At 37.8% G+C, this 22,796-nt stretch overlaps 1 protein-coding gene across 9 annotated transcripts; it reads right to left on the minus strand.

Moving 5' to 3' along the window:
• Window positions 1–2,145: 2,145 nt before the first annotated feature.
• scube2 (signal peptide, CUB domain, EGF-like 2) lies at window positions 2,146–22,737 on the minus strand. Of its 9 annotated transcripts, none has more exons than XM_052561469.1 (23): window positions 22,188–22,736; window positions 21,713–21,835; window positions 21,334–21,459; window positions 20,963–21,097; window positions 18,731–18,856; window positions 18,508–18,624; window positions 16,823–16,912; window positions 16,122–16,238; window positions 13,946–14,068; window positions 13,432–13,548; window positions 13,202–13,324; window positions 12,738–12,854; window positions 12,560–12,649; window positions 11,747–11,851; window positions 11,078–11,239; window positions 10,659–10,862; window positions 7,438–7,608; window positions 5,006–5,173; window positions 4,255–4,416; window positions 3,902–4,099; window positions 3,565–3,717; window positions 3,394–3,473; window positions 2,146–3,163 (listed from the first exon to the last, which is right to left on the minus strand). In XM_052561469.1, exons 1-23 carry the CDS (start codon window positions 22,273–22,275, stop codon window positions 3,017–3,019), a joined length of 3,042 nt encoding a protein of 1,013 aa, XP_052417429.1. In that variant the 5' UTR covers window positions 22,276–22,736; the 3' UTR covers window positions 2,146–3,016. The 9 variants fall into 9 exon arrangements, with proteins under 9 accessions (XP_052417429.1, XP_052417430.1, XP_052417431.1 ...); XM_052561470.1 differs by having other exon boundaries at window positions 10,659–10,865; window positions 18,731–18,853; window positions 22,188–22,735; XM_052561471.1 differs by having other exon boundaries at window positions 10,659–10,865; window positions 12,738–12,851; window positions 22,188–22,735.
• Window positions 22,738–22,796: the final 59 nt, after the last annotated feature.

Below are 22,796 nucleotides of genomic sequence, written 5' to 3' on the forward strand. Positions count from 1 at the left end.
CACCGTTATTTATTTAAAATTAAATGTATGTTTATGTATCTATATATATATATATATATATATATGTACAGTATATGTATATGTATATGTATATATATATATATATATATATATATATATATATATATATATATATATATATATATATATATATATATATACAGGTGCTGGTCATATAATTAGAATATCATCAAAAAGTTGATTTATTTAACTAATTCCATTCAAAAAGTGAAACTTGTATATTATATTAATTAATTAGATACAGACTGATATATTTCAAATGTTTGTTTTTTTAAATTTGATCATTACAACTGACAATTAAGGAAAATCCCAAATTCAGTATCTCAGAAAATTAGAATATTGTGAAAAGGTTCAATATTGAAGACACCTGGTGCCACACTCTAATCAGCTAATTAACTCAAAACACCTGCAAAGCCTTTAAATGGTTTCTCAGTCTAGTTCTGTAAGCTACACAATCATGGGGAAGACTGCTGATTAGACAGATTGTCCAAAAGACGACGATTGACACCTTGCACAAGGAGGGCAAGACACAAAAGGTCATTGCAAAAGACGCTGGCTGTTCACAGAGCTCTGTGTCCAAGCACATTAATAGAGAGGTGAAGGGAAGGAAAAGATGTGGTATAAAAAAAAGTGTACAAGCAATAGGGATAACCACACCCTGGAGAGGATTGTGAAACAAAACCCATTCAAAAATAGGGGGGAGACTCACAAAGAGTAGACTGCTGCTAGAGTCAGTGCTTCAAGAACCACTACGCACAGACATATGCAAGACATGGGTTTCAGCTGTCGCATTCCTTGTGTCAAGCCACTCTTGAACAGCGTCAGAAGCTTCTCACTTCAAAAAGGACTGGACTGCTGCTTAGTGGTCCAAAGTTATGTTCTCAGATGAAAGTAAATGTTGCATTTCCTTTGGATATCAGGGTCCCAGTGTCTGGAGGAAGAGAGGAGATGCACACAATCCACGTTTCTTGAGGTCCAGTGTAAAGTTTCCACAGTCAGTGATGGTTTGCGGTGCCATGTCATCTGCTGGTGTTGGTCCACTGTTTTTTTCTGAGGTCCTAGGTCAACACAGCTGTATACCAGGAAGTTTTATAGCACTTCATGCTTCCTGCTGCTGACCAACATTATGGAGATGCAGATTTCATTTTCCAACAGGACTTGGCCCCAGCACACAGTGCCAAAGCTTCCAGTACCTGGTTTAAGGACCATGGTATCCCTGTTCTTAATTGGCCGGCAAACTCGTCTGACCTTAACCCCATAGAAAATCTATGGAGTATTGGGAAGAGGAAGATGCGATATGCCAGACCCGAGAATGCAGAGGAGCTGAAGTCCACTATCAGAGCAACCTGGGCTCTCATAACACCTGAGCAGTGTCACAGACTGATCGACTCCATGCCACGCCGCATTGCTGCAGTAATTCAGGCAAAAGGAGCCCCAACTAAGTATTGAGTGCTGTACACGCTCATACTTTTCATTTTTATACTTTTTAGTTGGTCAAGATTTCTAAAAATCCTTTCTTTGTATTGGCCTTAAGTTATATTCTAATTTTCTGAGATACTGAATTTGGGATTTTCCTTAGTTGTCAGTTATAATCATCAATGTGTGTAATGAATGAATATAATATACAAGTTTCACTTTTTGAATGGAATTAGTGAAATAAATCAACTTTTTGATGATATTATAATTATATGACCAGCACCTGTAAATATACTCTAATATGCCTCATTTTACACAACTTTTTATTCATAAAGCAAAGTTATTTATCCATTTTATGGAATAATAAAAAGAGATGCCAGCAAAATGAAACAAACATTTTGAACCTGGCTTCATCCAATGTTCAGCTTTCGGTTCTGGAACGGTATGCAAATGAATGCATATTTAAATAGATAATATATGAATTTCCATATTTTAACATAACATTTTAGAAACGGTTTGCAATTCTTAATTCAACTAAGGAGGTATGGTGAGATCAATTTAAAAAAAAATTACACCTGGGGTGTCTTGCCTTAAACCATAATTTCTGTTTTAGTGGTTTAACAAAGAAAAGTTTAACTTGTCCAAAACCCCCCAGTGGTAAATCACTGATCTAGGCTATTGCAATTGCATTGCTTTTGATACAACAAAGACATTTTGAGTGTATTTCTTTATTTACATGTTAGATGTACAACCATAAAATATAAACATTTAATTTACTCTGCATGTCATCAATGAGTAATCAATCCTACATCAAGAGCCCCTTAATCCAACAGTCAGTTTAGGTGAAGGAAGTGTGATAGAAGTGAATGCAGAGAAACTGATAAGTGATATATTAAATGACCATAATGTCTAACCAGTATCACTGAAAAAATACTGTGTACATCTACAGTTTCTTACTCGAAAACAAATGAAGAATACATATATGTCATGTACTGAAGAAGGCTACAATGCAAAAAAAAAAAAAAGATACAATATAGTAACATGAGAGCTGATGCAATTTTTTTTACATAATGTACAACACATTCAAACTTGCAAAAATGACTTGGTAGTTGTCTGAAGTTTCAAAATAAGCTGGTCAAACATATTTTCAGAAAAATTTGCCAATTTTCGTGAAATGACTTAAAATAGATAACAAGCAATCTAGTTGCTCTTCTTTTTTCCTGACTATACTTCAGGCTGTAATGAAAATGTTTTTGTAACAGTCACATCTGGGCAATAAAGGAATGAAACATGAAGAATTATTTTCTTCAAAGGTGGCAGTTCATTTTAGAATTATTAGAAGGGCAGCAATAAATCCATTCACTGGAAAAACAGTTCTTTTTTTTCAGGAGAATAAATTCCAATGACGCATTTAGGAAAGTTTCTTGTGAGCTCTCATCTCATCGGTCCAAGAAGTCATCTTGAATCCGCAAGTATGCAGGCGGCCAAGAACATTCAGGAAATATTTGTTCCAGGTCAGTCATTTAAAATTTCTCTGGAACACCAAATATTTAATCCATAGAAGATTATTTCACATAATTCAGGGGCGTAGGAATCTCAAAACTTTGGAGCGGAGAAATTTGATAAATGATTTTGGAAACATTTCTCTAGACTCTTGTGCAGTGTAGTTGAAGAAGTTTTGCGGATGAGCCAGGACATCAAACAGGGCCTTCATTAGCTTCTTGTCCTGTAAAGTTAATTAGAAAACATAAAAGCATTTTAAATCAATTAAAAAACATCAGTGCAATATATTTTCCCGTCTTCCACATGGTGGCACTATTGTCTGTTTTTTTCCTACTGGGATCTGCAACGGCAAACCTCTCGATTTTAGTGCTTGCCTCACATTAATTACTTAAAACCAAGTTACAATTAAACCTGTTTAAAAGCTGCTTTGAAAGACAAAATAATGCACTATACCTTAAGAATTTCTTGATGATTCTCAGAGGCATATAATCTTCCATCCCTAACAATGTCCTCAATGAGCTCCTGGTAGTCCTCTAAGAGATGCACAATAGGCGGCATATAAATACTCAACATACTTTCAACACTTAACATACAATACAAACACGTCAGCAATTCAATTCTCACCATCATATGTTACATACGGCACTTGGAAGCCTTTTCCACTGTTTCCTTCATTGGAGCGGAACTGGATCCAGAGTTTCTTTGAACGGGAGGTGAAGGCAATGGGTCGCTCATATGTCTGGCACGTCTCATAAGTCGTCACTGAATTGGGCAGAGCTGTGGGAACAGTAAAGAAACTTCTAAAGACCTCTTCAGTGGCTTATTCGAGCCCCAAGAGATGAAGGAGAGCCCTAATGAGCCCATCGATGCGGCTCCCCCCCCCCTCTCCTCACATGTGTATTCACAATCACCCTGCTGAGCCAATGCATTCAATACCAGACCACAGCCCTGCAACACTCACAGCTCTTCCGCATGACCAAATAGTCCCCACACTCGTCTTCCATAGGAAGGTAGATCTCAGGTACCACAACGAGGATTCTGCGCTTGGGAGGAGGGGTGATGGTCCAGGTGCACTCGATGTTGGCCGGGTAGTTGCCGGGGTAGTTGGGGGATTCGATAAAGCCGGTGAATTCTCCCAGCTCTCCTCCACAGTGTCTGTCTGGCAGGAACAAATTAAACCACTTAGGCTAGACTATGCAGATAACTTTTTTTTTTTGAGAAAAGGATAGGCTGAATTGAAAGAATAATCTGAGTTTGTTTGCTTTTTGTTTTTTTAAGAGCCTCAAATATAAACATTTTGTGAATTGCTCTTACTTTTACACTGCATAATGTTTGTGGATCCATCAAAATCAGTAGTAGTGTTTCCAGGGCAGGCAATGCAGTAGTTTTGGCCAAACTCCATCTGATAGGTTCCAATGGGACAACGAATGCAACGGTGGGTGCTGGTATTGTAGTAATGCCCTGGGGAGCACTGAACTGTAGGGACACCAAAATCAGTACTTAAAATTCTATTAAATATAAAAGAATTATACATTTAAAGATAATAACCTTCTTTAAATCTGCTTATAAAACTGTCCCAGTCTGATCAGTTAAAAAGAGTTGCAAACAATTTCAAATTTAGGCTGGTTCAGGCAGTTTTTTTCCCCCTAGCAGAGATGTCTTCATTAATTACACTTCTGGTCAAAATGGGTCATTCAGAATTAATTTTTTTGAAAGACAAAAAATTGACAGTAAAGACATTTATAATCTTACAAAAGATTTCCATTTCAAATAAATGCTGAAAAAATGCATCCACATGAGTCCACAAAATATTAATAGCCACAATTGTTTTAAACACTGATAATAAATGAAATGTTTCTGAACACCAAAACAGCATATTAGAATTAAATCTGAAAGGTCATGTGGCACTGAGGACTGAGTAATTGCTGCAGAAGATTCATATTTGCCATCACATGAATAAATTAAATTTCAAAATACATAAAAAATGTAAATGTAAATAGTTACTGTACCCAAACTTTTGAACAGCTTTATAATCTGACTTGTATTATAGCCATATTCTTCTCACCTTTAGTCTCACAGTCTTGGAAGGACACAGAACCATCATATTTGGTTGTGAGGCTTCCTCCACATGGGAAGCAGGAAGTTCGGCCGACCTCAAGCTGATAGGTGCCTTGTGGGCAGGGCACACAGGGCACAAAACCATCATGGGAGAACTGACCAGGACGACACTGACCTAGGATCAGAAAAATGTTAAGAAAATGCCAGACAAACCAAGTTGAACACTTTATTGCCTTCCAAAGAAAGCAAACTGCAAGTGATGTCATGCAAGTTTATTATCTAATAAACTGCTGGCCTCCTCTCATCCCTATAGTGACCACACTGAATTGGCTACCACTGAGATGGACCCTAACAGCCCCTTTAGTTGTGTCTATCAGCAGAAAGCAGAAGATGTCATCTGCATGGTAAGCTGCCTTTGATGAGCGCGTCTGAGAAGCAGAAAAAATGGTGGTGCCTTTTTTTCTCCAAACACAAGACAGGTCTGGAATTCTTTGTTGGTGTGAATGAATCAGACAGTTGAAGATTTGCAGAACTGCATGAAATGACCCCTCCCAGCACTCAAGCTCAACTAGCCATGAGCCTGAGAGATTACCATCAATACAGGTATGCTTCCTGCCTATTGCATAAACAAAAAACAGGATGTGATTCATACTCTTTCTTTGGATGATAGGATGATAGGATGAATGAATGTGGTACATCTTACACAATGAAGAAAATGGAAACTCTCTGTTAAGAAAATGTTATTATGTTAATAATAATTATTACGATGCTAAATAATTAAAAAATAAATAAATATTAAGTCACACTTTATTTTAAGGCCCAGTCGCCATTAACAAACCATTAACTGTGATGTTTCCCTTAAACTCCTAATTTACTGCTTATTAATAGTTAGTAAGGTAGTTTAGGTATTGGGTAGAATTACAGATGTATAATATGGTCATCCAGAAAACGTGCATTATAAGTACTAATAAACAGCCAATATTTTATTAATATGCATGCTAATAAGCAACTACTTAATAGTGAGAATTGGTCTCTATTAGTGCTGTCAAATGATTAATCGCATCCAAAATAAAAGTTGTTTTCATAATATGTGTGTGTGTGTGTGTACTTTGTATATTTATTATGTATATATAAATACACACACATACAGTATATATTTAAGAAAATATATATATATATATATAATATAAATTAGGCAATTAGGCAATTTTAACCATGTCAGGGCACATTTGAACCCCAAAGCCTGGTTGGTTTTACTAGTGTGGTCGTTCCGTTCAGCAGTCCCTGGCTCGGCTGGAAGAGGTGGGCAAGAGCGCGGTTCAGTTATATTTAGGTCAGTGAATGTGAGCGCTAACCGCACCAGAGTGCAGATCTTCTGATGCGTGCTGCATAATTGCGTGAATATTTCTGAGCAGCAAAAGCGATAGATCTGTAAAGTAATATATTGTGAGAGGGATGTGTGTTACTGCATCCCATAAGACTCAAAAAACTAAACAACAAATGTAAAAAAAAAAAAGATGCACTTCACTGTGTTGAGCGAGAGTGCTTCTGTGCACGAGAGTGTCTTCACGTGCTATCGGAAACTTTCTATTTCCAACTTATAAAAGTCATGATTACAAGCTCATTTTTTCTGTTAAAAATAACAGTGGACAGTGATTTGTGAATGTTGATGCTTAGCCTAAATAATTTGATCAAGAGCATCCCTTCCTGTGGCCCATGATTTGTCTGTATGTGTATTCAGAGCAAGTGAGCAATGGACTTTCATAATAATAAAAAACTGCATTAACGCGTGAGAAAATAATTGTCGGCGTTAATCAGTTAATGCGTTAACACGATAATAACACATTAACTTGCCCAGTCCTAATATATACATAATAAACATACATAGTACACACATATATTATGTAAACAAAACTTTGCGATTGCGATTAATCATTTGACAGTACTAACGTATTACCAAATATTTATTTTATATTATTAGGTAATTATTATTAGTTTAATATGTTAAGTTAATGTTATATATACATATTAACATATTATAAAAGCCTGTGATTGGCATAAATGTACATTGTTAAGATCATCTCTAGTTTCAGTCGAATGCCATCTTTGTTGTCATCTCTAACTGCTTTATCTTCCATAATATTCAGGACAGCCTTTATTTCTTGAAGAAAAGGCCAACAACTTGACCCTTTTTTCAAATATATAATGTATGTGATGATGTAACTCCAGTTAACATTTATAATAGACAAATTTATTGTGCTTTGTTGTAGATGCTATTATAGGTAGTGTTTTAGTTATCTTCATAGTTATCATCCGTGGTGTGAACAGGCCTTTTCTTGGTAGAACCAATAAACAGAATTTAAAACTAAATGACAGACAAACATAGAAGCTCTTGACAGTGATAGTGGAAAGACTACAGATGTCTTTGTGAAGTCTCACCTCCACACTCTGAGATGTTGCGTGCCCCTTTGGTTCTTGGGATTCCCCGGCCCTCGGGTCCCGGGCACACGTCACATGACACCTGCCCCTCTTCATCTTGGTACGTCCCAGGGGGGCAAAGAAAGCACCTTCCCTGCTCTCCATCATAGTACGTGCCAACGCTGCATTTGACTAGCACACAGAAAAGTCCGAAATTAGCTGAAACGGAGGCTAAACTTGGAACACAAACGAGGGGCCTCACATTAAGCCGCCAAAGGGGCGCTGCAAATCGACCTGATGCAGCTATGCCAAAAATTCAAACAAATAAGAGAACTGAGGCTTTCCACAGCTGCCTGATCCCCCACATCAAACAGCCCTCACACACATACACAATCCCTCACCTTACTGAACACGCTCAAAGGGAATATTACCTCGCCTAAACCTATGATGTCTGATTAAAGGGAGCGGAACAAAGTCTTTTTAATGTTCGCTTTATAAACCGCTCTGATTTATAGTCCCGCTTTCAAAAGTGTTTTGCACACACTGTGCCTTAAAATAAGCCACGCACCAGTACAGTTCAGTCCTTTAACCGAGTAAGTACGGCAATTTAGAAACGTTCCTTTCATCTCAGTGTCTCTGTGCAAACATCCAACTGACAGTGTTCAGGCGAATTTAGACAAACCTTTTACTCCCGAGGTTTTATGGTAATGATGGCTATTTCCACAAAGGCTTAAACAGCATGACAATTATGTATGCCTCAGCAAACTGCCCAATTTTCCAAGAGGAAAATGTAATTCTCTCAAGAGCAGTTCATTTTTTGTACTCTCTTTTGTTAATCCTGAATGACCATGAGGAGCCACCGTCACATTGTCCCGGGCAGCTTTTATTTGACGGAGCGACGGAGTAAGAGAGAGGAGAGGAAAAGACTGAGAGAGAGAGAGAGAAAGAGAAAAAAACCTTGAAGCCTTTCAAATGCAAAGTGATGATTCTATTGAATCCTCGAATTGATGGTCCCAAAGAGGTTTAAAGGACCTTTCACCTCTATTCAAGTCCCCCCGGCTTTTGCCTATTTGATGACATAGGCAAACACTATGGTATCACAGCGGTAAGGAGCTGAACCCAATAAAAGGGGTCAGGATTGTGAATCCCCCCATTCAGCGGAGTCCAATCGCTCCCTGCGCCTATCAGGCAGGGGCCCGAACTGCTGATGATAATTGATTCCCATGGTGTCGCTGAAGTCAATTCTCTTGAGCCCCTCACTGGCTGGGGTCACACAGAGTGGCCCTGCCTAAGGAGGAATTTGGCTCTTAAACTGCTTGCTTGAATAAACAGCCTGCTAAAACACCCCCCCTACAAAAACAAACAAGCAAACAATAACTTAGCACATTCAGGGACAGGAGAGGAAAGCGGCAGCTGAGAGGGCAAACTTATGCGAAACCCTCCTTCTGTGACCGTTTAGCTTTGCTGTTCATGTAGAGTTCATCATTGTGTGTTTTTGTGATATAAAACTAATGGATTACAAGTTCAATCCATGTTAAAATGTATGTAAGCATGACATTTTACACAAAAATGATAATCGTGTTTCTTCAGTGGAACACAAAGCTGATATTCTGAACAATATTTTTGCCCATACCATTAAAATCAACTGCGAGGAAAAAATGAGATATTCAAAAACTCTAAATATCGTTCAACGGAAGAAAGAAATTCATGCAGTTCAGGAGTGAAAATGACAGGGTGAACTAGAAAACATTTCATGAAAGTTCTGATCGCTCTTCAGGGTTTAAAAAGCAAAGACAGGTCTGGAAAGCTGCGAAGAAGTGTTGAAGCACAGATTTTCCCCACCCACTCCAGGAGCTTGAACAAACCCCACTGGGAATTACAATGGAGTGGGCAAACTGAAAAGACTAAACTGCACTTAGTGAGGCAAGCCAGTGGGGGAGGCCAGAGCTGGGAGCAAAAAATATAACTCTTTTTAGAGCTCGATTTAAGCTGGCACTTGGACACTACACTTCTGTGTACCTTAATTGTACGCCTGCTGTAGTGAAAAGAGCAAAACTTACAATCCCATATTCAGCATGGATTCAATTAATTACTTATTGGCAAGCATGTAAATTTCACTTGGCGTCGCTTTCCAAACATGTTAAATGAGATGTAGACGTATAGCTAGGGTCTGTTAAGTTAAACTTGTGGGACTTGTGATCTGTAAAACAATGAGGAGGGAGCTGGTCAGTGGTCATCAGTCTTCTTACTTCATTTTCCTCCATTATCATTCTCCAGTGAAGAGAAACCCAAAATCAAACAGCTCAAAACCCCACACCCCGAGTCTTTTGCAAACTCCCCAGATAGACACAGATAGAGACAGGTATCTGGACCGCAATACTGACATTCAAAAGTGAGCAAGGTTTTTTTATGTTTTGAAAGAGATCTCTTATGCTCAATTTTTTTTTTTTTATCAAAACAGTCATACTATGCATTGGTTTCTATTTTACTGCTTGTCACCAACCATCTCATATTTCTTTAGATGAATTACAAAGAAGTCTTTACAGCAACTGACAGCCTCAAAAAAGCAGAGAGCCTTTGATTGTCTGCATCACTGCTGAAACTGAGCCTGTAAAAGATAATGGACCTTTCCATCATAAAAGAGGACAAACATCCTCAGCAGTACCGTCACCTTAAAAAGGCATCTTTGAAAGAGCCTTATGTCGAAGACAATGAAGGCAATGAGATAATGTTCAACACAATGAGGCCTCCAGACAAAGAGTTAGCTGTGCCTTACATACAGTCCTTCTGAGATGTTTATTCTAGAGGCTAAAGGAAACGGATGCCAAGTTGAACATATGCTGTAGCAAGCTGATCTGAAGTACGCCTGTCACACAAAACATGTCCTCGGCTTCAGTCTTGAGGTTGGAACGGCATTTAGCTATAAGAGCCAACAGCAGCCTTCTGTTTCCCAGTCTTGCCTCTTGAATAAAACTCACGCCAACTTTCTCACACCATCCATATTATACTATATAACACCTAATATACATCAGTCATCTGGCCTGCTCTGATGCCAAATCCTCTTTTACAGTATACAATATTTGAAAAACTGTCGGATATAACCCGATTCATTCCAGCTAGACATAATCAGTGACCTGGAGCACAACCAACATGCAAAGTAAATAATATAATACATATGTGAATCCTAACAAATATTTCGAGTCCTCGAGCAACTGTAAGTGGGTGCGTGTATTTGCACTCACCACATTTTTTGTCGAGCAGAATCTGTCCGGTGCCGCAGTGGTCTGGTGGGTCAGCGGGCCGGACGAGTTTCTTAGCCAGCTCATACTCCGATCCAGCGAAGTGCAGGTGGAACTGCTCCCGGTTAATGGACTTCCGAAGAGTGCGGATAGTCTTCCTAAGCCGCTTCTCAGAGCGCCGCCGAACACATGCCAGGTCACAGCCCTCTGCTGAGAGAAACAATGGATACCATATCTCGTACATAATGCACACTATCCACTATTAAATATAGAACCCACTTCCATCTTAAACCAGGAGATACTTTCACCTGTTGGCTTGTTTTAGTAACAGCGACAGGAGCAGGAAGAGGGAGAGATGCAAGCAAGCAGTGAGAGGCCTAAGGTTTCTACTGAAACATACACATGCGGTGCACGAAACCAACCTGTTACCTCCTCCAGGTTCACATCCAGCTCAAACTGGGCAGTGATGGAGGATCCTTCCTCCTCGCCAGCCTTCCGCCCGTGGCGACTACGTTGCTGTCTGCTTGAAGAGGCACAGTGCAGGCTAACAAAGCTGAACTGGACATTCTCGGTGGCTCTTTTATCTGAGTAAACAGATATTAAAGACTTAATGGAATTAGAGGGTCTGAAATGAAAAGGCAGGCTCAACTCCTATTTTCTTTGAGAACTGAAATCAAATTTATTTTCTTACATCCCTTTTGCTTCCCAGTATGCAGAAAGAATCAAATATGAGCGGAGAAGGAATAAAATATTACAAGTTATAGTCTTTCACTGAAGAGTGTGGGACTCTTTTCAGACCAAACTGATGAAATATATAGTTTTATTTTTGTATTCGTTTTATTATAAGTATCTCTGTGTCTGGCTTGCTGCATCACTCACTTGCTTTTTATTTCCATTAATTGCACTACTTGCGTAGAGGGCAAATAAAAAGAAAACTAATGATTTCTGTTTCGGTTGTACAATTTGACAAATGTAGTCAAGTCACAGTGTTTTATTAATGGGCTTACTTCAGACTTTGACTTAAAGCCTGTGCAAACAAATTGCTGCTTTAGTAGTCAACTGCATTTATTATTTTCAGTGAAAACCGGTACCTGACAGGGCGGTTTTAAAGCTCTGTGCAAGATTTTCCTGACTCCGCTTCAGATTGCACTTCCCCTGTCCAGATTTAAATGTAGCAATGGTTTTGATTCCAGAACCTGTAACAGGAAGGAACACTGACTTATACACTCATCATATTCATCACAAGGACAAGCTACAAGAAAACAAACAAAATATCAACTTTATACAATGATTTCTTGTCTCCAGGGACAGTTCTCCACCATTATTGAGAGTGTCACGATGCATGCATGTTATTTGTGCAAGTTTTTTTTTTCTTTGCACAAATAAAGTATTCTCGTAGCTTCATAAAATTGTGTTTGAACAACTGATGTCACATGGACTATTTTAACGATATCCTTACTACCTGTTTGTGCCAAGAATGTGGCAGGACTATTTGGGTCTATGCAGGGTCAGAAAGCTCTCGGAATTCATCAAAAATATCTTTATTTGTTTTCCCGAAGATGAACGAAGGACTTTATGGTTTTAGAATGACATGAGGGTGAGTAATTAATGACAGAATTGTCCTTTTTGGGTGAACTCTTTACGTACAAAAATCACTAAATTAATAAAAAAAATATATACAAATATATAATAAATATATTAAAGCTAAATAAAAATATTAAAACTAAAATTATAAATTTTTTCATGTAAAATACAAATATTAGAACATAAAAATGAATAAAAACAATAAAAGAACATGAAATGGATAAAACTGAATTTGATGCAAATTCAAAATAGTATTTTGAAGTAAACAGTATACACTGCTTTGAACAGTTCAAACCCAGTACACATCCACATTGACTTACCTGGGCAATAGGATCCATTCCCTTTCCACTGTCCTCCTGCGTGGCACGGCAAGGGCATGCCACAGGTCACGGTGTATGAATCTTCAGCTCCTACAGATGAAGGTGAAGGTGTCAGAAAAGCTCCAAGCAAACTCTGGCATGTAGAAAAAGGAAGAGCTCTGAATGTTGTAACACTCACCACTACTGATATGAACCTGCGACTGGCAGGTCAGGTAGCAGAGCTCACCCCCTCCCTGCTTACTGCAGTTGAGAGTGGGCCTGGCAGGTGGCCTCACTAGTGCAGAGTCCTCTGCTTCTGAATGTGAAAATCACAGTGCTTAAATCTGAAGCTATGGTATGCATGCTGAGAGGAAGGTGGACGTGTTATGAGTTAGAAAGACAGATCAAAAGCTCAACAATGCAGTGTGTTCGAGATGAGAATATGAATGTACAACGCGACATGTGAGATTTGAGTTAGATAGCACCTGGTATCTGTTTGTTCAGTAATAGCACAGACAGAGAGAGCCAGATAGAGAAACACAAACATAAAACACAAAAGTATCTCCTGCTTTTAACTCCCAGGGATGAAGAACTGATTTCCATCTAAGCCAACATCATCAGATATAGAAACCCAGCATTCAGAATCACTCAGGCTCATCTTACCGATACAGTCTTTCTTGTTCCAGTGCAGTCTGTAACCAGCATGACAGTGGCACTCAAAGCTTCCCATGGTGTTTTCACAGGTGTGCTCACATCCTCCATTGTTCAAACTACATTCGTTTATGTCTGAGAATGGAGGAACCGACAAGTCATTTAGTTGCACTTCATCTGTAATAATTCTGATTATTATTATTATCATTTTTGAATCTTTAAATAGCTGTTTTTAACCTTACCTCCACAATGGGCAAGCCCATAAAGAGTGTAGCCCTTGTTGCAAACACACTGGAAACTACCAGGTGAGTTGACACATGTGTGGTCGCATGTTCTCTCAAAAAAGCACTCGTCAATATCTATAATCAAACAAAATTAGCTTAAATTGAAAACTGCACTGCTTCTACATCAAGCACACTCTCATTTTCTGTTCAAAGGCTCCATATTCAGTTTGAAAGAAATCAATCAAGGCTTTTTATTAATAACAGGGAAAGGTGCTTTCTCAGAAGACTTGTATCCAGGAGAGGGAAGTGTCTGTGTGCTTAAACAAAATATATTCTTTTAGGGTTGAGAGTAATACTCTTAGTCTATGTTAAGGATCTTCAAAGGAATCTTGCAAGTTGATACTGGCACCCTTCATGAGACTCCCACCCCTGTCTTATCTTTAAGCTTAGTTACAAACACAGATACTAACACCAACCCCCACGCTGCTTCTCTACATTGTGTTGGACCTATAGAAGAAGAAGAGCATCCTACCCTGGCACGAACGCTCGTCCGTCAGCAGTTTGAAGCCTTTTCGACAGTTACATTCGAAGCTGCCAATGGTGTTCCTGCAGTAGTGGTCACAGCCACCATTATGGAGTTCACACTCATCGATGTCTGAGAGACAGAGAAGGACCAAATCACACTGTAGAACATAGATGGACTTATCAGCTATAGGGTGAATCTCACAAAACTTGTCAAGATTATTATCGGTGACATTAACAACACCCCCCCCCCCACCCCCCAAAATAATATATTGCTTAACCCTTTAAAGACCTAGAACATTTTTGTGGCGCACTGACACACCTGCACTTTTCTTTGTTATTCTAGCAGTCAGCATCAAGTGCCATATATAGTTATAAATAGGAGAACATACAGTTTAAGTTTAACTGATTTAAAGTCTCAATTTTCCTTTCGTTTTCTCTAGGAATTAATGAAATTACAGAATTTTAAGAAAAATGCAAGCAACAGTTGGGTGTTTTTTACTGTGTACTCAAACAGAAACTCCTAAAGTTTGGATATTTTTCTTTAGAAAGTTGTGTCTGGGTGTTTTACACTTCCTAAACTAAAATTCTGTTTACATATACCATTCCCCAAGCAAGTTAGCCATTTATTAACTATTGTTATCGATGCTTTTAAGTGAAAAACAGGCCTATTTCGTTAACAAAAACATTTTAATGAGTAAAGAAAATGGAAAGAGTGATATATGATAACAAAACCAAACAAAACAAGTTTTTTCTTCTTCTGAGAAATATATTTTCAATCTGAGTGGACAATAAACACAAACTATGCAGCATATAGTAAAAACAATTGCACAAACTGTCTTCAACAATACAGTGCAAACTATCTTTATGAACTGTATAATTATATAATGATTTACTTAGTATACATAATAAAAATGATCGATCCGTTGGCTGTAATCTGTGTCAGAATCGATTTTGCCCGGACATCGCCTAGCCACCCATTACCTATATTCCAGTGCTTTATCACATATGTACCACTGTTTCATCCTTGTTTTTGATTTGTTTTATGTCAAAAAACTCATGTGTTCTTTGTGCTTTTTCTGAGAGTTTTCTCAGAAAATTATTGTGTTGAATTTTTTATTGTGTGTTTGTATCCATGCACTCATGACAGAATTTACTTTCACTTTGTTTTCATTCATTTTCCAAAGCAATATGTTAAGCAGTAGTTCAGAAGACTACTTATTGGTTTAATATGGGACAGTTTGAACCAATCTGGGCAGGGGGGGAGGGACAAGGTTGTGGGTTCGATTCCCAGGGAGTACATGTTAGGTAAAAGATATTAGCCTGAATGCACTGTAAGTCGCTTTGGATAAAAGCATCTGCTAAATGCTGAAATTTTATTTTAAATCAAATCAAATTATTAATTGTGATTAATCACATTCAAAATAAAAGTGTTTGATTACAAAATATATGTGTGTGTACTATGTATATTTATTATTAATATACAAATATACACACACATGCATGTATATATTTAAAAAATATGTTATGTTAATGTAGATTTATAAATAATATAAATATGAATATACATGTAAATACATGTATATATTTTGAAAATATTTACATGCATGTGTGTTTGTATATATACATAATGAATATACACAATACACGCACATATATTATATAAACAAAAACTTTTATTTTGGATGCAATTAATCACGATTACTTATTTGACATAACATAATATAATATAATATAATATAATATAATATAATATAATATAATATAATATAATATAATATATAATATAATATATAATCTAAAATATAATATAATATAATATAAAACTACTGTTGAAAGGTTTGTGGCCGTAAGTTTTTTATTTATTTCTCATGCATAATAAGGATATTTTACCAATAAAAACGAAAAATCAAAGCTGAAGTTTACTCCAGTCTCCAGTGCCACATGATTCTTCAGAAGTGTTTCTAATATGCTGATTTGGTACTGATGTGGTGGAAACTGAGATACATTTACTGTCACTTTTGATCAATTTAATGCACCCCCTTTGAATAAAAGTATTATTTTAACGACCCCAAAACATTGTTTGCTTTTGATTGTCAGGTGAATTGTGAATTGGACATGTTTTTGTGAGATTTAGCCTAAAGGCAACTGAAATATGTGGATAAAGGAAAAATTCGGATTCATACCATTGCAGGATTTGCCATCGGGTTGAAGAGTAAATCCTACTGGGCAGCTGCAGCGTACACCTGTGGATGTGTCCTTACAGGTGCTATCACAGCCTCCGTTATTCAATGCACACGTCTCTGAAGAGCATAAGAAAGAAAAACACGACAAGTTAGAAAAGGCAGGACTGAAAGAGAAAGCCTCAGGTTGATCAATAATGTAAATCAGTCACTGCAAGATCAATCAGTTTATTAATATTTTAACAGTCTGTGCTAGGAAGTCTATATGCTACATCACACTCCACACATGTAGAAGGCCAAGGACAAAGAGGCCATATGCAGCGTTCTGTGTAAATATGAATTGGTACTTGGCAGAGACAAATACAACACTCAACACTGTACGATAAACATCCCCAGTCCCTGTCTCTCTCTGCATGAGAGAATAACATGTGAAATGTACCACTCTATAACCAGGACATATTTTACAAGGGAGAAATCAGAGGTGGTGAAGTGTGGGTCTCCAGTCATTTCACAGTTTACCTAAAAGACTGTGGAATGCTTAGCCTGGCCGGGGTATACGCTTCTAAATATATGCACTATAGGTTAACACAACACTTCTTGGTTTTCTCTATAAGAACTGATATATTTAACCCTATTTATCTTGATGAAACTGCATACTTTGAATTGATTTGATTATGTATGGATTGTTATTGGTAGGATTTTACCCATAAGCAGTCGACGCTTAACTCGTTTGTCTACCTCGGCCAAGGACGTGGCATTGTGATCAGGGGTGGTGGGGGCCGTTTCATCCCTTTCTAAAAAAGACAGACAACAGAGCATGAGAACAATATATACCTTCCGCGCTGCTAAAAAAGTTACATTGCCAGGTCACCTAAGAAATGCTTTGTTGACATGTAAAAATTGAATACTCAATCGGATTATTTTAATTTACACCAACGAAAGTTCTTTTAAAGTGTCAGATCAAGAAAAAAAATCAGAGCCAGATGCACAGATGTAGTTTTTAAACAAAATACTAATACTACCTACTACATATAATCAATATTTTACATATGTGACTCTGGACCACAAACGCAGTCATAAGTCACATGGGTATATTTATAGCAATAGTCAACAATACAATCTATGGGTTAAAATTTTTCTTCTGTCGATTTTTCTTTTATGCCAAAAATCATTAGGAGATTAAGAAAAGACGCTGTTGCATGAAGATATTTTGTCTACCATAAATATATCAAAACTTATTAATGCATTATTAAGTAGTATGCATTGCTAAGAGTCTCATTTGGACAAGTTTAAAGTAGATTTTCTCAATATTTTGAGATTTCTATTTATTTATTTATTTTTGCACCCTCAGATTTCAGATTTTCAAATGGTTGTATCTCGGCCGAATATTGTCCTATCCTAACAAGCCATACATCAATGGAAAGCTTATTTATTTGTTATTATAAAAGACCCTTATGACTGATTTTGTGGTCCAGGGTCACATATAAGCATGGTTTTTCCCATTCATAACAACAGGAAATGTTACTTGAGCACCAAATCAGCATAGCAGAAAATTCAATTGAAAACAGTTGCCACAAATTTTAATAATATTACTGTATTTCTGATTCTTAGTGAGCATAAGAGACTTTCAAATTATAATAATAAAAAAAATTAAACACTAAAAAAATCTTCTGAGCCCATCCTTTTAAACACTAGTGGTAAAATATATACATAAAGTATATAATAGAAATTATTCTATAAATAGATAAATATTACAAATATTGTTGGCTTATTTGAAACTTGTTTTGAATGAACGTGTCCACTAAATGAAAACATTCATATATACAGTAGAGGAGTGGTTATCAGCTGCATCTTAAACAGGAGACTGTTTATCACATTTTGCCGCGATGTTTTTTTCTCTGGCATCATCACACAGTGCAATCTGACCTAAAAAGCAACCACACCGATAAGTACACCTTTTCATAAACCAAAAACAACTACAACAGCTACCAATCCCGGGTGAAGAGACCTCCCTGACTGAATGACTCTGTCCTAACCACTGTGGCGCTGTGTTGTAGTGTTCGCAAGATAAATAAAGATCGTCATGTTCTATGCTTCAGGACAATCAAGAAGATTCAGGAGCGAAATCACGGACGATGCTGACAGAACACAGTGAGAGACGACGATAAATGCAGACCCCACACACACACAGCCTGCAGGCTCCAGCTGTACTTCCTCATTATCAGATAAAGCGTGTGTTTGTGTCTGAATGAGAGATCTCTATCACCACCTTTGCACATAAGTAGATAAATTATAGATCATTTTAAAATACTTGCCAAGAGATCATCAGAAACACTAGCCGGAGAAGTGGGTGGGGACAAAAGCTTTAAAAGTAGTAAAGCAGCCTTACCTACACAGGTCCTGCCATCTGTGTGCAGGGTGTACCTGACGTGACACCTGCAGATGGGCCCCTGCTCGGTGTCCTCACAGATGTGCTGGCAGCCCCCGTTGCCATGGTTACAGGTCACTATGCAACAGAACACACACAAACAGCATCACATCAACAGCTCCGGCGAGTCGTCATGTGGTATTTCTCAGCTTAATGGTGGGTCAGAAATGGCATTCACACGTACAGATGCAGCCCCGCTGGTTCTTGGCCAGCTCGAAACCTGGCCGGCACTCACAGGCCACGCCACCTTTGGGTGTTTCCTTACAGATGTGAGCACAGCCGTGTTCTTTATTCATACAGCTCAGGCCTTCTGTGAAGAAGAGATACAATCAGAGAGCCTGAAATGCTTCTTTTCGGTATTGCATAAACGTATTGATACTTTGAAGAAACATTGCGGAATCGGCATTGTCTGCAGAAACTGTGGCATGCCGTTGATTACCACAGAAAATAAATCTGACTCAACCATCGGTTTGTATTAAACTGAATGTTCCTTTAAAAACATAATAACAGGATAGTTATCCCAAAAATAATTCTGTTATTATTTACTCACCATCATGTCAGTCCAAACTTTTATGACTTTCTTTCTTCTGTGGAACACAAAAGAAGATATTTTGAAGAATGCTGGTAACCAAATTAGTCTTGGCGACCATTGCCTTTCAATGTTTGGACAAATAAATAGGTAAAAAACACTGAGACATGCCTCAAAATATCTTCTTTTTTTATGAAAGAATGTCATACATTTTTGGAACAACATGAAGGTGAGCATTTTTAATTGTTATTTTTGGTTGAACCATCCCTTTAAAATTAAATGGTGCTCTTTTTGTTTTATAGGCTATCCACCTTTTTTTCATTGCAGAAAAATTCTGTGAATGTGTAAGACTTACGGTTCATTAGTTGCTCTATGGAAATAATGAGAAGAATAAAAAAAGTGTAGTAAATTGTAAAACTATTTGTACTACAAACCAGTGTGTTCATAATTAAAATAATACATTAAATGTTATTCTAAGACACACTAGTTTGCAATATCAAGAAAAACTAGCTGTATTGTACAGCTAAAATAGTTGGAAGTGAATGACACTGGAAGCCAATCCCATAAAATGTACGAATAACCCGCTCTTCAATGAAAAATAAGGTGGTTACGTAATAAAATAATAACATTTTGACAACCAAACAAAACCTATTGTAAGAAAATAAATATAATAATAATAATATAAGGAAAACAAATTGATTTGATGAACATTCCACGCCAGTTAAGACATAAACCCTATGCAGCTCTGTGGTTTTTCTTAGTAATTGTTTCAGCTACATAATGGACTTTACATCCCTACTTAAGTTAATGGACACATTAGTTAATCTTTCCATTGCTAATTAGTTTCTAGGAATAACAAAAATGATCAGAGTAGTTTCTTATCAGATAGGGAAAAAATATCCAAACCCCTTGGGGTACCTGTTGTTACAATTCTTTTCAAATTCAACACCATTTAATTCCACCCAGCCTGACCTGACATCAATAGCGGGTCTATGGGTCAGTGTAGAGGGCCGGTTTCCTCCCATTCACTCTGCAGCTCAGTGGATGTGCTGATAGGATTTAGCAAGTTTACCCAGAGAAAGCAAATGGGGTGGAAAGCCTTGCAAACCTTAGCTCAATTTACCGAGGAGAAAACAATACTCGCAGCTGAGAAGCTACAGACACATAAAAAGGTTTTTTATTCTCATCTATGACACAGGCCACAAAGCCCTGAGTGTTGCAGTTATTAACTTGTTTTGTTCCTCTGAACATGGGGCTCCCTTTCCCACAGCATGGGGCCCTTAGGAACTGAAAGGCTATAGATAATGCCCCGGAGAGGGAACCCAACTTAAAAGCTGTCATTCGCCATTGTGCTGTCAATCATGATCTTATGTGAGAACATTTAGAAATTAGGTTGGCTTTCCTTTGCACTTACCCCTGACTTAGCACACTGACACCTCTGCAAATACACAAAACAAGCCTTTCTTGATGCACTTTTGACATCCAAGTTCAGAAAAATATCCATCACGACCTGACTGGCCACTCATGAACCAAGACCATATGGTGTCTTTTTCCCTGACATGTCCTGGTCAGGCTTTCAAAAGGGTCAAAAATACATGTATTTGCAATGCTTTAACCATTCTATGTAGATCCCATCTTCTCACATGCCACGACTGGTCGATTATGTACAAAGCATTTAAGCTTTTGGTACCACAAGCTAAGTTACATTTCAGTCATTACCTTCTGCAAGTATGAAAACAATAAAAAAAAAAAAAAAAGACATTTTATAAGTCCAAGCAGGGAAAAAGAGAGGATGCATGATGACCCTGTTATATATTGATCATTCAGTATGATGGGGAACATGTTAGACATTGAGCCATTAAAGGTTTGTTAAAGTCAGTAGCTCACCCACGGAGCGATGGATGCATGTGTGTTGATTGTCACTCAGGAAAAAGCCTTCCTTGCAGCGGCACTCATAGCTTCCCATGGTGTTGACACATACATGCTGACAGCCACCATTGTTGAAGATACATTCATCCACATCTAGAGACAGAGTGTGTTAAATCACTGATAATGGCATCACAAAACAGCACATTTCCACAAACATTTGATCAGATTTGGTTATGTGGATACTTGCCTGTACAAATATACTAAGTGGAAGTGAGGGAATTCTGTTTCAAAACACTTGTAGTATGTTGTGGGAGTAACTCATCCCATACCATCATTAACTTTCACCTCTCGCACATGTTTACGTGATTTCTTCATGAATTTGTACTTACCGAGACAGTTGTGTCCATCATGTGCCAAATGAAACCCATCAAGGCAAGTACAGCGGTAATTGCCGGGTATGTTGTTACATTCGTGTACACAGCCGCCATTGTATTCCAGATCACATTCATCAATGTCTAGGAAATGGAAAAGAAATCAAGGCTGACAAATGTTTGCAATTTCTGCATTATGTGGGCATTGCCCTTTAAATACAACAGCAAAACACTTTTCTGAAAGAAAGTAAAGATGAACTAAAAACTACTAAAGAATAAACAACTGAAATTCCATACTATGTGTACAGTGCTTGTATACAATAATTTAAAAAGTGAGGTTTTCCAGACTACAGGGTAGTCCCGAGTCTGTTTAAATGAAGTGAAAGGGAGCTGTTACCTTCACAATGTTTCCCGTCCCCTTTAAATCCTGTTTTACAAGTGCACTTGTATGAAGTTGGGGTATTTTGACAAATAGCATCAATGTGACAGGCATCGCTGCCGTCTGCACACTGATCTGAATCTGTGCATCACAAAAATACAACACGAGACTTTACTGTAAACACTGCTGACTTTACACCGCGGATTACTAATGAACTGCAAAACTTCACTATTGTAAATAAACGTCACTACTGTTGTGATGGTAGTAATTAGAGTGCGTAAACAGGGACACTGTAATATAACCTGATACTCAAAATAGATTAAATGACAGGAAAAAATATTAATAAGTGTTAAAATAGCTGTTTAGTTTTGACAGAAAAGTAAAAAAGAAAAAAAGAAATCAAAAAAAGGGAGGTAAACAAGTCGCAAAAAAAGCGTGCACATTGAAATTGCGTGTGTAGAGCATCGCGCGTAACAAAAGTGAAGACTCTTACCAGTGTTGTGAGGAACTGCGGCGCTTTGGCGAGTATTTAACAAGAGCAAAAACAAACAGAGGAGCCGTGCAGTCCAAACAGCTCCCATGGTGATCCGTTCAGAGTTTAGGGTCCGACTCAAAAACACGCGTTTACTCGAACACGAGTGTGCCTCTCATTTTCATCCGCACTTCGTCAGTGGATTCGCGCTTGTGAGCGCTTCAACAGAAGATGTGTGCAATAGAGCGAGTGCGCGCGCGTGTGTGTGAAAGAGAGCCTTTTCTGTCTCTCTCCATGATTCTGTGTGTGTCGGGGGATGGGGGTGTGAGCACATTCACACAGAAGTGTTTCTTTTATTGATCTTCGAGAGCCCATGCAGTACGGTCTCAATCGATTTTAATGCCACAGAATAAAAAGGGGGCAAAAAAAGTGCGATATAATAATTTACAAACTCAGGATTATACTAAACATAGCACATTCCCTCGTAGTACATTCATTTTTAGTGAATTGTAGTAGATTATTATAGCAGTTTATACTGTAAATATGTATGCGCTCTACCTTAAAACTACACAATTTCAGCTATGGCTGATTCTTCAATTAAGGCATGACTACTTCAAAGTGTGTTTTATC

This window comes from Carassius gibelio, chromosome B7 (genome assembly GCF_023724105.1).
Source record: "Carassius gibelio isolate Cgi1373 ecotype wild population from Czech Republic chromosome B7, carGib1.2-hapl.c, whole genome shotgun sequence".
NCBI classification, from domain to species: domain Eukaryota; kingdom Metazoa; phylum Chordata; class Actinopteri; order Cypriniformes; family Cyprinidae; genus Carassius; species Carassius gibelio.

Coding starts and splice junctions, on each gene's coding strand:
- scube2 (XM_052561468.1), bottom strand. CDS start 22,275: ATGGGAGCTGTTTGGACTGCACGGCTCCTCTGTTTGTTTTTGCTCTTG. Junction 12,650..12,737: donor GCAGGTTCATATCAGTAGTG/GTGAGTGTTACA, acceptor CTTCATCTGTAG/GAGCTGAAGATTCATACACC. Junction 11,852..12,559: donor GAATGGATCCTATTGCCCAG/GTAAGTCAATGT, acceptor TTCCTGTTACAG/GTTCTGGAATCAAAACCATT.